This window comes from Mesoplodon bidens (assembly GCF_964165515.1).
Source record: "Mesoplodon bidens genome assembly, chromosome: 8".
Taxonomy (NCBI): domain Eukaryota; kingdom Metazoa; phylum Chordata; class Mammalia; order Artiodactyla; family Ziphiidae; genus Mesoplodon; species Mesoplodon bidens.
Window position 1 is genome coordinate 14,495,708 of NC_138165.1, and position 18,622 is coordinate 14,514,329.

The window sequence follows — 18,622 nt, forward strand, 5'->3', positions numbered from 1 at the left end:
GTAAATTTAAGAAAAATGAAATCATATTAAGCATCTTTTCCAACCACAACACTATGAGATTAGAAATAAATTACAAGGAAAAAAATGTAAAAAACACAAACACATGGAGGCTAAACAATATGTTACTAAATAACCAAGAGATCACTGAAGAAGTCAAAGAGGAAATCAAAAAATACCTAGAGACAAATGACAATGAAAACACGACGATGCAAAACCTATGGGATGCAGCAAAAGCATATTCTAATAGGGAAGTTTATAGCAATACAATCCTACCTCAAGAAACAAGAAAAATCTCAAATAAACAATCTAACCTTACACCTAAAGGAACTAGAGAAAGAAGAACAAAACCCAAAGTTAGCAGAAGGAAAGAAATCATAAAGATCAGAGCAGAAATAAATAGAAACAAAGAAAACAACAGCAAAGATCAATAAAACTAAAAGGTGGTTCTTTGAGAAGATAAAAATATTGATAAACCTTTAGCCAGACTCATCAAGAAAGAGAGAGAGGACTCAAATCAATAAAATTAGAAATGAAAAAGGAGGAGTTACAACAGACACCGCTGCAATACAAAGCATCATAAGAGACTACTACAAGCAACTGTATGCCAATAAAATGAACAACCTGGAAGAAATGGACAAATTCTTAGAAAAGTATAACCCTCCAAGACTGAACCAGGAAGAAATAGACAATATGAACAGACCAATCACAAGTAATGAAATTGAAACTGTGATTAAAAATCTTCCAACAAACAGAAGTCCAGGACCAGATGGCTTCACAGGTGAATTCTATCAAACATTTAGAGAAGAGCTAACACCCATCCTTCTCAAACTCTTCCAAAAAATTGCAGAGGAAGGAACACTCCCAAACTCATTCTACAAGGCCACCATCACCCTGATACCAAAACCAGACAAAGATACAACAAAAAGGGCTTCCCTGGTGGCACAGTGGTTGAGAGTCCGCGTGCCGATGCAGGGGACGCGGGTTTGTGCCCCGGTCCGGGAGGATCCTGCATGCCGTGGAGGGCTGGGCCCGTGAGCCTTGTCCGCTGAGCCTGCGCATCAGGAGCCTGTGCTCCGCAACAGGAGAGGCCACAGCAGTGAGAGGCCCGCGTACCACAAAAAAAAAAAAAAAAAAAAACCAATCCAAACATGGGCAGAAGATCTAAATAGACATTTCTCCAAAGAAGACCTACAGATGGCCAAGAAGCACATGAAAATCTGCTCAACATCACTAATTATTAGAGAAATGCAAATCAAAACTACAATGAGGTATCACCTCACACCAGTTAGAATGGGCCTCATCAGAAAATCCACAAACAATAAATGCTGGAGAGAGTGTGGAGAAAAGGGTACCCTCTTGCACTGTTGGTGGGAATGTAAATTGATACAGCCACTATGGAGAACAGTATGGAGGTTCCTTAAAAAACTAAAAATAGAATTACCATATGAGCCAGCAATCCCACTAATGGGCATATACCCTGAGGAAACCATAATTCAGAAAGACACGTGCACCCCAATGTTCATTGCAGCACTATTCACAATAGCCAGGTCGTGGAAGCAACCTAAGTGTCCATCCAGAGACGAATGGATAAAGAAGATGTGGTACATATACACAACGGAATGTTACTCAGCCATAAAAAGGAACGAAATTGGGTCATTTGTAGAGACGTGGATGGACTTAGAGACTGTCATACAGAGTGAAGTAAGTCAGAAAGAGAAAAACAAATATCGTATATTAACACATATATGTGGAATCCAGAAAAGTAGTACAGATGAACTGGTTTGCAAGGCAGAAATAGAGACACAGATGTAGAGAACAAACGTATGGACACCAAGGGGGGAAGGCGGGGGGGCCAGGTGGTGGTGGTGGTGGGATGAATTGGGAGATTGCGGTTGACATATATACACTAATACGTATAAAACAGATAACTAATGAAACCCTGCTGCGTATCACAGGGAACTCCACTTTACTGTACAGTAGAAACTAACACAACATTGTAAAACAACTATATCCCAATTTAAAAAAAAACTAATACAAAAAGAAATAAATAGTTCCTTAGTTAAAAAAAAAAAAAAACCATAACACTACATCCAACACAAGTGAATCTGAAAATCATTATCAAGGCAACATAAAGCTGACACAAATGAGTATATACTGTATGATTCCATTTATGTGACAATCAAAACTGGCAAAATTAACATCATCTGGGGGAGGCAAGAAAGTGTCCTAACTTCCAATACAAAGGGGCACAAAGGCACTTTCTGGGGTGATGGAAGTGATTTATGTTATGATTGGGGTACCTGTCAAATTCATTTAAATAGACATTTAAAGTGGGTACATTTTATCATACTTAATAACAACTCAATATTTTATTAAACTAGTAAAAAAATTTAATTACAGAAATATTTGGATGTTACTAAAAGCTTTGTGTTTCAACCGTTTTTTTTTAATAATTCTGGCAAAGTGTCAGTCTCAGCTCACTGGGGAGTAAAATCACCTCCATCAAAATCACCTCCATCGTGCACGCGCGCACACACACACACACACACACACACGCACACACACACTCCTAGGACCATACCTGGATTTCTGCAGTAATGGCTGCATTTAAGGCTGATTCTAAGCCTCCATCAGCCATCAAGCTGCCCACAAGAAGATCAATCATGAATCGACGACCTGGACTTATGTTAACTTCATTGCCTGAAACTGGAAAAGGTAAAGTGTTTTTCCCAATGTGAGGCAAGGACCATCCCCTCCTGGCACCCCCTCCTGGGCCAACGCCACCCGACCCCTGCTCCTAGCCTCAGCCCACCTGCACAGGGCAGGAGAGCAGAGAGTGCCCGGGCCCGCTCCTCAGCCGTCGGCAGCAGCACTGACCACCCGCTCTGCAACACAGCCTGGGCGGCCGCCTGCACAGTACTCAACACGCCCGCACTGCTGGCCAGGGCCACCACCGTCTGCTTCAGGCTGTTGAGGAGGACGCTGCCCAGACCTAAACCAAGGAATTCTGGGTCAACCTGGTGACTGATGGCAGCATGCAACTGAAAGGAGAAAAACAATTTTCTCTTAGAAGCCCTAAAAACAAATGCTTTCCAAATCTTATTAAAGATGAAATAATACCACAAATTGAGTTTTCCTCAAAGAATAAAGGTAAAACTTCCAGTATAGGTATGTTTTTTAACCATACTAAAAAATTTCCACCTATAGTAGTTGAGAATCCATGGTAAGGTATTCTATATAAAAGGAATTTTTTAAACCCAACTCTGAGTATGTATGTGGAAAAGCTCAAGATCAACAAAGAGGTTGAACCCTGTGGAAACAGCAACCTCTACCCCACCCCCAAGCACCCGGACCAAACACAGAAATAGTGAATATAATATAACCAAAAACTATTAAAAGAGTATACAGCCAAGCTGAGGGTATACAAGGGAAAGTTCTGGTTCGGCTCTCAAGACACACAGACACACACAGCAGGAGCCAAGGGGTTCTGGGCTCAGAGAGCAGGTCAAAGCCTCTGAGACACATAATGCTCAGGACAGCCCACTGAACCTGAGCTTCCTGCCAGCCAGCCAGGGCCTGAGGGCAACATGCTACCCACACAAGGCTCTGGGCACAAAGAGACCCCACAGTGAATCAGAGACCCGGCCTGCCCTGTGAGCAGATGTGAAATCAAATTTATACCAACCATCTAGGTATGGATATCACACGTCAAGAACTGAAGACCAAAACTCATCAAGAGCCCGAGGAACTCAATGGAACCTCACAGACACAAGTACAAAACTGCCCTCTGAGGACATCTCCACAGCCAAGGGCAAAGGGACACTCCACAAACCCTCCCCTAAGGGTGGCCTCGTAGTCAAAAAGGACAGGCCATACTAGGTCACCACAAAGAAGTGTCACAGACAGGGTAAGAGGCAAAATGCATGTCCCAACAGATTTTAGCAATTTAAAAAATTGGAATGGGGCTTCCCTGGTGGCGCAGTGGTTGAGAGTCTGCCTGCCGATGCAGGAGACGTGGGTTTGTGTCCCAGTCCGGGAAGATCCCACATGCCGTGGAGCGGCTGGGCCCGTGAGCCATGGCCGCTGAGCCTGCGCGTCCGGAGCCTGTGCTCCGCAACGGGAGAGGCCACAGCAGTGAGAGGCCCGCGCACCGCAAAAAAAATAAAAATAAAAATAAATTAAAAATTGGAATGAATCCATAAAATAAGTAAATGTTCTTAGAGATCAAGGAAGGAACAGAAGCCAGAAGACGAGAATGTAATGAGCAAATGAAAGCCTTGGAAAACACCAAAAATATAAATTCTGAAACTGAAAAAAACAGCTACAGGAATCAATACCTCAAGGCAGAGGAGTGAAGAGCCTGAGCCCCAGGTTCCAGCCCTAAACCTCTGTGCACTGGGTACCCAACCTGGGCAACTTTCCTGAACTTCGTGCCTCCCCAGCTGTTCAATACAGATGGAGGGTCCCACCTCCCAGAGGGCGGGCATAGGGATTTGATGATTCAATCAGTATGTGTAAAGCAGTGATCACATAAGTTTTTTAAATAAACAGACAATTCAACAATATGGAACATTCAGCTAAATGATTTGTGAATTGAAAGAAGAGTGCTGAGTAAACCACCCAGAAAGCAGAACAGAAAGATTAAAAAGTGAGAATTAAAAAGGATAAACAGCTTTTAAAATATCAAAGAAGTCGTGATACTTGGGAAAATAAAACGAGAAAGTTCAACATGCATTTAGTAGGACTTTTCCAAGGGGAAAGGTAGAAAAAAAGGAGAGAGCAATTCCAATGGTAAATAGTGAAGATTTTTCAAAACTTAACAAAGATAAGTAATCTCAGATTGAACAAGAATCATAATCTCAAATTACATATACAAGATAAATCCTGACCTAGACATAATGTATTAAAATTATAAAACAAAGACAAAAATCTAGAAGGCTACCAAAGAGAAAGACAAATTAGCTACAAAGAAACAACAATTGCACTAATATAAGATTTCTCATTGGCAAAAATAAAGGTCAAAAGACGGCAGAACATCTTCAAAGTGCTTTCTTCAAAGTGCTTATAAAATTACATATAACCTAAAGAGCTAAGCCCCATTAAATTATCTTAAGAGGTGTTAAAGGGAACAAAGTTTTCAGAGGTTGTACCTCACAGACCTTAAGGAAGAAATCTACTGAAGGAGGTACCCAGGAGGGAGGTGATGTAAGTAAAAATGACAAAACAAATCGGTTTAAAAAAAAAAAAAAAAGGACTATATGTCTGAGTATGTCCTCTTAAAAAATGATTATGATAATAATTGAAGGAAAGTTTAAAAATAATTACTATATTTCACCAATCCTAAGAGGTATTTTCTTTCACATCTTAACAACTCTAAAATCAGAATGTATCTTGCACATTGCAATTTGGAGCGCTTTTCTTTTTAGCAGCACACACAAAAGAACAGTGTGCCTTGGAGTCAATGGAACAACAGACTATTGAACAATTCAAATACTGAAGATGGAAAGGGGAGTTTAGGTTTAATGCATCCTATAATACCCTATGTTTTTCAGGAAGAGAAGTACCGATTAACTTAACACTCTGTGGAATTAACAAATATTTAAATTTTTTTGTAACATGATTAATGTCCAGAAATCAAAATTTCACAACTTAGGAACAAATAAAGGGATTTGAAAGGAAAAAAAATTTTTAGAAATTTGTTCAAAAGATAATAAAGTGATGAACAAACTTACGCCAAGACTGAATTCAAATACATTAGTAATCACAATAATTGTAAAAGATTAAATCCACATAGTGAATAAAGACTCTTAAATTGTATTCTTTTTAAGAACTGAGCTTTATGAGTCAATTTTTTAAAAGACACAACTAAAACAAAGACCTCGACAGACAGAACAAAGCAGTGGAAAAACAGATGGCATGAGGCAAATATGGACCAAATGAAATAGAGCCTAGGACATGTACAAGGTCTTTCTCCACAGCACTGACCAGAGCAGCAATGTCACTAGGAGACCATGGGAAGCAACAAAAAACTGGGCGGATCCATGACTAGGATACTACACCACAGATGTCCTGCTAAATGAGATTCTACAGAAGACTTCGGGCAAGGGAGGTACTCTCCAAACTTCTGCTAATTCCATTTTGCAACTGAACATTACATTCAGTTCTGTGCTTTCTGGAAGCCAAGACAAAAAAGGGGAGGGAACAGAAGAGGCACATGATGGGTCACACAGAAACCCTCACATTATAAAGGGGGAAAATTACTTTGGTGAGAAAAACTGTTCTCTTAACATTAAGTCACAGGGTTTTATGACAAAGAAAAACACGATGATCAGAGATTTTAGCTACAGTTCTACTTGGAAAAAAATTTCTATAGCTTTTCTTCTTCTGATAGTTAAACTTAACCTTCCCCCTGAGGAAGCGGAGGTACTCGTGCAGGACGCAGAGCTTCCTGAATGGGGCTCCCCTCTCAGTCCAGAGGAGAGGCTGGCGACCACCTCCAGCTGATCTCCCAGTCACCTACCGTCTCGCCCAGTCAGCCCTCCACACACAGCAACAGGAAATTCAAGACCGACTCCCTGATGAATGCCAACAAGCTGAATTTAGCAGTAATAACACAGTCCACGTACGCTCTTACCTGCATGCAGAGACTGACTTCCAGGGTAAGCACAAAGTAACTAGACTGAATTTTTTTAAGCCTCATACACATTACACTCCATCATAATCTGACTTTAAAACACGTTAAAATTTTCATTAGCAGTTCATTCAACAGGCTAAACCCCATACCCTTTAATATGCATAAACATCATTACAAACGCGTAAGACACTTATAAAATGAGGGAAAGGAAAATACCTGAAGTCGTAGAAGATTCAGTGTTGCCACAGCCATACACTCTTTCTCTTGGGGTGGGGGCCAGTCAGCAGTGCCATCCATCCCCTCACTCACTTGCCGTAGTAGGAGGTCTAACTGCTCAAAAGTCATTGAGCAGATGTCCACCACAAAAGGGACACGGAGGCCAATGGACCACTCAGAACAAGATGACCAAGCAAAACTCTGTGGAAGAAACACAAGAACCTAAAATGAATCCATACATTCACCCATCAGCCTGTTCCACACGAGAGATTCACCATTATGAATGATGAAGATGCCCTAGGTTACTACTCAGTCATCCCTCTGATTGTCCCAAATGCACAAGCACCTTCAGTTATCTAACTCACATGCTAACAGTTTCCAATTTTCTCTCATTTCACTACCCCATCTCATTTGCCACAAATAAACAGGTAAAAAGTTTTTCAAAAATCTTTTCACTACCAAAATTAAGCAACTCAATAAGCTAAAATTAAACACTAAAAGCTATTCAACTAACCCCCAAAAAAGTCAGGAAAGAATAAAGAAACAAAAAGGTGAGAGCAAACAAAAAACAAATAAACAATGGTAGACATTAAATTTAAATGGGCCTGAACATAAAAACAAACAGAGATCATCAGGATGTAGGAAAACAGAACCTAACTATACAGTATCTACAAGAAGTCTACCTTAAATATAAAGATAAAAGTGGCTTAGTAAAGGGATGGAAAGTGGCTTATTAATATCAGACAAAGTAGACTTCAGAGGAAGGAAATTACCAGGGCTAAAGAGGGACACTATATAATGATAAAAGGCTCAATTCACAAAGAAGACAGAACAATAATGAATGTATATGCCCCTAACAACAGAACCATAAAACACATGAAAGTAAAATCTCAGAGAAATGAAAGAGTAACTGATAAATCCACAAATGTAGTTGAAGATATCAAGATTACCCTCCTAAAGACAGAACAAGTAGACAGAAAATTAGTAAGGATTTAAAAGAAATGAACAAAACCATCAATGAATGAGATAAAAATGACACTTATAAAAACACTTCACCCAAAGAGCAAAATGCACAACATTTTCAAGGATGCAAGGAACATTCACCATGATAAACCATATTTAAGACATAAAATAATTTTATTTAAAAGAACTGAAATCATATAGAGTATGATCTCATAACATAATAAAATTAAGCTGAAAACCAAGAACAGAAACTAGAAATCAATAAGAATAAATCAGATGTAAATAACTGGAAAAATCTCCAAGCACTTAAAAATTAAACAACTGGTTTCTACGTTCCAATTAAAGTAGTAAAATACTGATTCTAAGTAGCCTGCAAAGAGTTATGTAGTATACAGTAATTCCTAGAGCAACCACAAAAAATAAAAACCTATAAAAAGAAATAGTCAAACTCAAAATAAATAAAGGTAAATGAAATACTAAAATAAATGTTCATTTATCCCCCCAAAAAACAAAAGAAGCAAATGAGAGGAACAAATAATAGAAAATAGACAAAAGCCAAACAATAAAATGGAAGACCTTTATCTATACATGTCAATTACAGTAAATGTAAATGATCTAAATACACCAACTAAAAGACAGATGGACAAGGATAAAAAAAAAATGCAACTATACATAACATCCAAGAAGTTCACTATACAGATAATGAGACAGGTGGGTTAAAAGTTAAAGATATAAATTTAACAAAACATGGACAGGACTTGTATGCTGAAAACACTGATAAATGAAATCAAGAAGATGCAAATAAATGTTTAGACATAACATTTTAATAGAGAAGACTCAATGCAGCAAAAAAGTCAGTTCTCCACACACTGGTAACAGGTTGAACACAATCCCTACGAAAATCCAAGCAAGATATGTTTGCAAATGTAGACAAGATTATTCTAAATTTTAATGGAAAGGCAAAGGGACTAAAATATAGACTGCTTAAAACTTTTTCAAATACAAGGATGGAAAAGTTAGAGTACTCAAACACTAATTAAACGAAAATAAAACTGGAGTACCTACACTAAAATCAGACAAAAGAGACTTCAGAGCAAGGAAAAGCAGGGATAAAGTGGGGACACTGAACAACAATTAAAGGGTCAATTCACCAAGAAAATCGAACAATCCAAAATGCATACGCATCAAACAAAAGAGTTTCAAAATACGTAAGACAAAAATTAAACCCATCCTAAAATTCATGTGGAATCTCAAGGTACCCCAAATAACCAAAGGAATATTGAAAAGGAATAACGAAGTTGGAAAAAGACTCAATTCCTAATTCAAAACTCACTACAAAGCTACAGTAATCAAAACGGTGTAGGTCTGGCATAAAGACACACTTACAGACCAACGGAATAGAATAGAGAGTCCATAAATAAACCCTTGCCTATATGGTCAAATGATTTCAACAAGTGCCAAGACCATTCAATGGGAAAAGAACAATGTTTTCTATAAACGGTGCTGGGAAAACTGCAAAATCCTTTGATCCTTATCTTACACCATATATGACAATAAAGTCAAAATGGATCAGAGACCTAAATATTAGACCTAAAACTATGAAGCTATTAGAAAAAAAGACTGGAAAATCTACATGACCATGGATTTCTCAGATATATATGACACCCAAAGCACAGACAACAGAAGAAAAACTAAAACTTTTGTGCATAAAAGAACACTATCAACAGTATAAAAAGAAAACCACAGAATGGGGAAAAAACAGTTGTAAATCATATACCTGATAAGGGATTAATACCCACAATATAACAAGAACTGTTACAACTCCAAAAAAAAAAAAAAACCTAATTCAAAAATGGGCAAAGAACTTGAATACATTTCTCCAAAAAAGATATACAAATGGTCAACAAGCACATGAAAAGATACTCAACATCTTTCCCATTTGGGAAGTGCAAGTCAAAACCACAATGTGACACCACTTCATACCCACTGGGATGGCCTTAAAAAAAAACAAGAAAAAGGAAAATAACCAGTGTTGACAAGGATGTGGAAAAATTGAAACCTTTGTGTGTATCTGGTGGGAATGTAAAAATCATGCAGCTGTTGTGGAAAAACAGTAAGGCAGTTCCACAAAGATTTAAACAGAGTTACCATAATGATCCAGCAATTCCACTCCTATATATATACTGAAAAAAACCGAAAGCAGGGACTCAAACAGATATTTCTACACTAATATTCATAGCTGCGTTATTCACAATAGCCAAGAGATTAAACAACCCATGTGTCCACTGAAGGGGGAATGGATGAACAAAATGTGGGAGTTATATATTTTTATTATTAAGCCTTAAAAAAAAATTCTGATACATGCTACAACATGAATCAATGTTGAAAATACTATGCTAAGTGAAATAAGCCAGACACCAATGGTCAAATATTATGTGATTCCACTTATATGAGATACCTTGAATAGACAAATTCATAGATACAGAAAGTAAATTTCAGGTCACCAGGGGCTAGGGGACGAGAAATGGAGAGTTACTGTTTAATGGGTACAGAGTTTCTGTTTGAGATGATGAAAAAGTTCTGGAGATGGATAGTAGTGATGGTAACACAATGCTGTGAATATACTTAACGTCACTGTATGTTTTATCCTAATTTTTTTAATGATCAAGAGCATTTAAAAAAAAAAAACAAAAACAGGCTTCCCTGGTTGAGAGTCCACCTGCCGATGCAGGGGTCACGGGTTCATGCCCCGGTGCAGGAGGATCCCACATGCCGCGGAGCAGCTGGGCCCGTGGGCCATGGCCGCTGGGCCTGTGCGTCCGGAGCCTGTGCTCCGCAACAGGAGAGGCCACAACAGTGAGAGGCCCGCATATGGGGGAAAAAAAAAAAAAACTGACAGAACCAAAAAGAGAAATGGACAAATCCACAACTATTCTTAGAGATACCAACACCACCCTCCACAAAAGGAGACAGAACCAACAGACAGACAATCAGCAAGGATCTAGAAAAACTGAATAATAACATCAATGAACTAGATCTAATTGACATTTATAGAACACTTCACCCAATAATGGCAAAATATATCAACAGCAAAATGCTCTTTTTAAGCACACATGCAGAACATTCACTAAGAGAACACAGCCTGAGATAAAAAACAAACCTCATTCTGAGATATAAAACAAACCTTAAATCTATAAGAATTGAAATCATATAGAGTTTATTCTCTAACCACAATGGAATTAAACTAGAAACCAGTAACAGAAAGATAATGGAATGATCTCCAAACACTCTGAAACTAAACACACTTAATCCATAGGTCAAAGAGCAATCCACAAAAGAAATCAGAAAATATTTTGAACTGAACAAAAATGAAAATAATCAAGATTTGTGGGTGCAATTAAAGCACTGCTTAGAGGAAAATTTATAGCATCAAGCACTTATCTATTACAAAAGAAGAAATGTCTAAAGTCAACAACCTAAGCTTCCTCCTGAAGAAAGAAAACAGTAAAGGGATGCCAAAGCAAGCTGAAGAGTGAAAAAAGGGACAAGAAGAGAAACCAATGAAATTGAAAGCAAAAGAACAAGTGGAAAATTAATGAAACCAAAAGCTAGTTCTTTGAAAAGAGCAACAAAATGGATAAACATCTAGCAAAATTGGCAAAGAGAAAAGACGCAAATTACCCATATCAGGAATGAAAGAAGGGATATCACTGTAGACCCAAAGACTTCAAAAGGTCAATAAGAAGACACTAATAAGGACAACTTTATACATAAAAACTGGGGAACTTAGATGAAATGGAACAATACCTTGAGTACCACAAACCAGGAACACTCACCCAAGAGGAAACACTCTGAATAATTCTATATTAAAGAAACTGAATTTGTGGTTAAAAATCTTTTGAGAAAGAAATCCCCAAGCTCCTATGGATTCATAGAAAAACATTTAAAGAAGAAATGACACTAATTCTACACAACTCATTCCAGAAAACAGAAGAGGATGGAACACTTGCCAACACTTTTTATGAGGCCAGTTTTACCCAGATAAAAAGTCAGACAAGAAAGCACTAAAAAAAACCACAAACTAGTATCTCTGAAGAGTCCTGACAGAAAAATCCTCAACAATGTATTAGCAAGTCAAATCCCACAATATAAAAAAAGAATAATACACCATGACCAGGTAGGGATTATCTCAAAAACACAAGGTTTGGTCAATATTTGAAAATCAGTCAATGTATTCCGCTATATAAACAGACTAAAGAAGGAAAACGTGATCATATCACGTGAGAAGAAAAAGCATCTGACAAAGTTTAACATCACTCAGGATTTTAAAAAAAGAAAAACTTGAAAAAAGTAGGAGTTAAAGGAAACGTCCTTAATTTAATAAGGCATCTACTAAAAACAAACAAACAAACAAAAAAACATACATCTAACATCACAGTTAATGGTGAAAGATTGAATGCCTTCCCCCTACAATCAGGAACAAGGCAAGGGTGCACCCCCTCCCTACTCTTACTCAGCATCATATTGGAAGTCCTGGCCAGTGCAATAAGGCAAGGAAAAGAAAGAAAAGGCATACGTATTGTAAAATAAAACTGTCTCTACGTACAGACAACAGAACTGTTTCTGAAGAAAACCCCAAGGAATCACAGCGAAGCTCCTAGAACTAATAAATGAGTTTAGTACAACTACAGGATATAAGGACTAAACACACAAGTCAATGGTATACTTCTACACAGTAGCAATGAACACTGGGAAAGCAAAATTCTACAAAATACCAAGCCATCTACTCAGTACCTGGGCAGGTCCGCAGGCAATCCCAACTATGTGTTTGGTATCCAGTCCTGGCAGCGCAGCAGGTTCTGGCTTGGTCACACGCAAGGTGTCAAAGTGCTGGCACTGGTCATTGCTCCCCCAGCTGTGGACCTCACTGTCCTCAGTCAGGGCCAGGCAGTGGGTGGAGCCTGCAGCTACATCAATCACCTTCTTCCCTGGGAGGAAAGAGGGATGCAGATACAGGTTCACGCCTATGACTTCTGTTGCAATAAAGATATTTACTTTAGGCCACTCAGGTCAGAAGGCATTTAATGTCAACTTCTAAAGGATAATTCATTGCTTTAATATTATTCACAATTCATCTGCCTTGTGTACATTACTCAAACCCCTGTTATGTTTTACTAGCTACAATTGATTAAGCCCTACAGCCTGCAAATAAAATAATGCTAGGGTATGAAAAGGATCTGTTCATTTTTCTCATCCTTATTCAGATTTTCATTCAGAAAACAAGTGTATTTTTAATTAACTACTAGATCATAGTCTCCTGTCCCAATGTATAACCATGTAAAGTGCACTCTTTTTTTAAAAGACTCTTATGTTTTTAGAGCAGTTTTAGGTTCACAGTAAAACTAAGGCGGCAGAGATTTCCCATATACTCCCTACCCCAACAGATGTTTAGCCTCCCATTATTATTCATTTTTTTCACACATGGCTGTCCAGTTGTTCCAACATCATTTGTTGAAATGACGATCTTTGCTCCATTGTATTGCCTTTGCTCCTCTGGTCAAAGATCAGTTAAGTACATTTATGTGGATCTATTTCCGAGCTCTCTCTTCTGTTCCAATGACCTATTAGTTCATACTTTGGCCAATACCATACTGTCCTGATCACTGCAGCTTTACAGTTAAGTCTTGAAGTTGGGCAGTATCAGTCTTCCCACTCATTGTTCTCCTTTAATATTGTGTTGGCTATTCTGGGTCTTTCACCTCTCCACACAAACTTTAGACTCAGTTTTTTGATATCCATAAAATAAATTGCTGGGATTTTGATTGGGATTGCATTGAATCTATCGATCAAGTTGAAAGAACTGACATCTTGGCAATATTCAGTGTTCCTATCAATGAACATAGTATATCTTTCCATTTATAAAGTTCTTCTTTGATTTCATTCATCAGTTTTGTAGTTTTCCTCATACAGATCTCACACGTATTTTGTTAGGCTTACACCTATGTATTTCATTCTTTGGATGCTAATACAAATGGTATTGTGTATTTAATTTCAATTCCATTTGTTTGCTGCTTGTATATAAGAAAACAATTAACCTTGGCATATTAACCATCTTGCAACCTTGTTAGTTCCAGGAGGGTTTTGGGGTCAATTCTTTCAAAATTTCCACATCAACAATCATGTCATTTGTGAACAAAGACAGTTTTATTTCTTCCTTCTCAATCTGTATAGCTTTTATTTCCTTTTCTTGTCTTACTGTATTAGCTAAAACTTCCAGTATAATTTTGAAAAGGAATGGTGAGATGGGACATCCTTTCCTTGTATCTGATCTTAGTGGAAAGGCTTTGAGTTTCTCACCATTAAGTATGACATTAGCTGTAGGATTTCTATAGATTGTCTTTAACAAGTTGAGGAAGTCTCCTTTATTCCTACTTTACTGAAAGTTTTTTTTAATCATGAATGGGTGCTGGATTTTGTCAAAAGCTTTGTCTGCACCTATTGATATGATCATGTGATTTTTCTTCTTTCATCTGTCAATTTGATGGATTACATTAACTGATTTTTTTTTAACATTGAACCAGCCTTTCATGGTGTCTGAGAGCGTGTGTGTGTGTGTGTGTGTGTGTGTGTGTGTGTGCATATGCATCTTCTTTATATGCCATCCATCAATGGACACTTTGGTTGTATCCATGTCTTAGCTTTTGTGAATAATGCTGCAATGAACATGGGGATAGAGATATTTTTTCAAGTTAGTGTTTTTGATACCCAGAATTGGAATGGCTGGATCACATGGTATTTCTGTTTCTATTTTTTGAGGAACCTCCATACTGTCTTCCAGAGTGGCTCCACCAACTTACAGTCCCACCAACAGTGCACAAAGGTTCCCTTTTCTCTACATCCTTGCCAACTCTTGTTATTTCTTGTCTTTTTGATAACAGACATTCTAAGAGGTATGAGGTGATATCTCACTGTTTTTAAATGTATTTCACTGATGATTAGTGATGCTGAACATCTTTTCATGTACCTGTTGGCCGTCGTTATGTCTTCTTTGGAAAAAATGACTATTCAGATCCTCTGCCCATTTTTTAATCAGATCATTTGGGGTTTTTTGCTGTTGAGTTGTACGAGTTCTTTAAATATTTTGGATATTAACTCCATATCAAATATATGACCTACAAATATTTCCTCCCATTTCATAGGTTGCCTTTTCATTTCTCTGATGGCTTCCTTGGCTGTACAGAAAGATTACTGATTTTAGATCTTTCTTCTTTTCTAATATATACATTCGATGTTATAAATTTCCATCTAAGCTTTCACTGCATCCCACATATCTTGAAAAGTTGTATTCCCACTTTCATTTAGTTCAAAATATTTTAAAATCTCTTGTGATTTCTTCTTTGACCTATGTGTTATTTTGGAAGTATACTGTTTTATCTCTATGTATTTTGGGATTTTCCAGCTAATTTTCTGTTATTGATTTCTAGTCAATTCCTTTGTGGTCTGAGAGGAGACATTGTTTGATTTCTCTTCTTTTAAATTTGTTAAGGCGTGTTTTATGGCCCAGGCTGGGTCTATCTTGGTGAAAATCAAAATACACTCTTCAGTGAGAAAGTTTTCTAAAACAAAATCTATTTCTCTCCAAAGTTAAATGATGTAAGTGTAAAATATATTTTTTCTATTTAAATAGTGTTAGCAAAGTACTGTACTTTTGCTTATTAATAAATCTAACATGACCAACACAAGGGGTGTTTTCAGACATGTCAACATAAAAAATAATTCAGCTGAAAGAACTCTACTACAGTAAGAGAAACAATTCTATCCAAAGAGTCTATTTTAAGAACTACCAAATGACTGTACGTATCAACAGTCACTTAAATACTCTCATAGTACACTACCTCTGTATCTAATTAATCTTGCTGAGGAAGTTGATTTCCTCTACTAAATGAAAGGAATATAAACAAGAAGGCAAATAAAATTAAAATACAGCTCCACAATAAACAACCAATTGTATTACTCTATAACTTATCTCAGACACTTAGAAAATAATAAACACCAGATGAGCACACAAAACTTCTAAATCACCAAAGTGTTAACATGCTTTAAAATAAAAATGTTGGGGCTTCCCTGGTGGCACAGTGGTTGAGAGTCCGCCTGCCGATGCAGGGGATACGGGTTCGTGCCCCGGTCCGGGAAGATCCCACATGCCGCCGAGCGGCTGGGCCCGTGAGCCATGGCCGCTGAGCCTGTGCGTCCGGAGCCTGTGCTCCGCAACGGGAGAGGCCACAACAGTGAGAGGCCCGTGTACTGCAGAAAAATAAATAAATAAAATAAAATAAAAATAAAAATGCTGGGGAAAGGAACTGGCAAGTCCCAATTAAAAGGCTCACTTCCAAACTCCCTTGACAAAAAAGCAAAAACATAAAGGAGAATCCAGCGCAGCCATCCAACAAACTTCATCCCTTGTGTCAAATGCAGCCCAAGGCCCGTTTCTGTGAATAAAGGTGTATTGGAACGCAGGCGCATTTGTTTTCATATTGTCTATGGCTGCTTTGGGGCTACAACAGCAGGACTGAGTAGTCAGGAGAGACAGCACAAGGCCCTCAAACCTAAAATTATACATAGAATCTGGTCCATTAAAAAATAGCCTGCCCACCCCCTGTAGTGTAGAGGTAAAGCACTACAGGCCCCACCTGCTACACTTATCACCAAGCTCTCCCATACTTCAGAAGGCACCTGTAAAGCACACCTACACGCCTTGGCTCCCATTCCTCCCAGCTGCTGAGAATGCATGCTGGACACCCTTGAAACCAAACAAGAAGATTCATCCATCAAGGATAAGTTCAAACAAGACCACTCCAGGCTGACCCAACCCCATCTCCCTCTTTGCTCCCATAACACCATGCATATCCATAGCAAGCAGACGGCCTCACCAAATGGAAGTTAATCTCACTGAGGCCAGCTGAATGAGTAATGAATGGGTACTTGCCACAAAAAAGAACTCTCCAATAAAAAAAGAAAAAACAAACAAACAAAAAAAAGAACTCTCCAACACCGGAAAAATTTAAAAGTTTCAAATGAAATTTGATGAAAATAATTCTAGGTCACTTTTTAATACAGACAAACCACTTTCCACTTATTATCTATAGCTATCAAAATGTGGATAAAAGCTTCTAACGATGGGTCATTCACAGATGTCAGATAAAGAAAAATACCTGCAAACTAAAGACAACTGCCTCAAATGGCTTTAAACGTTTACATTTTGCACTCACCTTGCAATCCTTCCAAGAGTTTGGGATAACGAACGTGTTCCTCTGTTCCGTGCCCAAGTCTCTGGTTGTCACCTTTCCCCCATGAATAAACCTGGCCATCTTTTGTCAGGGCAACAGAAAACTGACTTCCACATCGGACTTTGACAACATCCAAGTCTTGAAGCTTCTCAATCAGCTTTGGTGTTTTGCAGCCGTCACTACCACCTCTGCCCAATTTCCCATAGTCACCATCTCCCCAAGACCACACCTGACCTAAAAAATACAAGTTATTTGAGTAAAAATAACTGTACATCTAAATAAAACTTCTAAATGTCTGCAAATAATCAACATAGCCAGTAACACACAAAAATCTAGACCACTAATGTATATAGCTGACACTACACAGGTGGTTACTGACCAAATGAAATCTAGTTTCTACTTCAGGTTGATAGAGAAGCAATTAAGAAATGGAAAGCTGAGTTTTCTTCTTGTTTTAACTGAATGAATAATAAAATCCTAACCCTTGCTAGTTTGGGCTCAATGATAACTGCTTCCACTAATTACTAAACACAGAGCGAAAGCTCCACTGCTTCCATAAAACACAGCAACTGGGCCCATGGCCCACTGCACACCACTCTTGCTGTGTTGACCACAAGTCAAACGTACGATTGTATTTATTCCCAGTAACAGCTGTTAGTGTAATTTAATTAAATATTACATAAAGGGATAAAATAAAGTTGCTCTCTGTGGGAGAGCAAGGCTGAGAGGCTCCCAGCTAATCCTGACAGACCCCACGATTCGAAGGACAGATCCCCACAATACTGAGAGACAAATACAGTTTAAAAAATCAACATCAAGGGCTTCCCTGGTGGCACAGTGCAGGGGACACAGGTTTGATCCCTGGTCCGGGAAGAGCCCACATGCCACGGAGCAACTAAGCCCGTGTACCACAACTACTGAGCCTGCGCTCTAGAGCCCGTGAGCCACAACTACTGAGCCCGCGTGCCTAGAGCCTGTGCTCCGCAACAAGAGAAGCCACCACAATGAGAAGTCCACGCAGCGCAACTAGAGAAAGCCTGCGCGCAGCAACAAAGACCCAACGCAGCCAAAAATAAATATAAATAAAATAAATGTATAAAAAAAGAAATCAACATTGGGAATTCCTGGCAGGCCAGTGGTTAGGACTCCACCCTCTCACTGCTGAGGGCCCGGGTTCAATCCCTGGTCGGGGAACTAAAATTCCACAAGCCGTGCAGTGCGGGTTGGGCGGTGGGGGGATTAACATCAAACTTAATAACCATATCCTCAAAAAGTGTCAAATGAGTACAATCTCACTAATGAACACAAATATAAAACTGAAATTAAAAACAAGTATCATACTGTGAATACACAAAGATTAAGCAGGATTTACCACAGGGAATCAAGGGTGGCTGAACATTAGGAAATATAATCACAATAAACAGAAACGACTTAAGACGTCAGTTATTCCATTTATTTTCATTTCTTTGTTAAAAAGTAAAATGCCCAAGCAGGAAGGATGGTAGCTCTCTGGCCCTGGGTA

At 38.4% G+C, this 18,622-nt stretch overlaps 1 protein-coding gene across 3 annotated transcripts in view; it reads right to left on the minus strand.

The window, feature by feature from the left end:
• The window catches only part of HERC2 (HECT and RLD domain containing E3 ubiquitin protein ligase 2), a 224,127-nt gene that overhangs the window by 152,957 nt on the left and 52,548 nt on the right, over positions 1-18,622 (minus strand). For all 3 annotated transcript variants that reach the window (XM_081241778.1, XM_081241777.1, XM_081241776.1), the window contains exons 15-19: positions 17,083-17,334; positions 12,608-12,801; positions 6,851-7,051; positions 2,813-3,041; positions 2,582-2,706 (exon numbers count right to left, since the gene is read on the minus strand). In XM_081241778.1, coding sequence (XP_081097904.1) covers positions 2,582-2,706; positions 2,813-3,041; positions 6,851-7,051; positions 12,608-12,801; positions 17,083-17,334 — 1,001 coding nt within the window. The remainder of the gene's footprint in view (positions 1-2,581; positions 2,707-2,812; positions 3,042-6,850; positions 7,052-12,607; positions 12,802-17,082; positions 17,335-18,622) is intronic.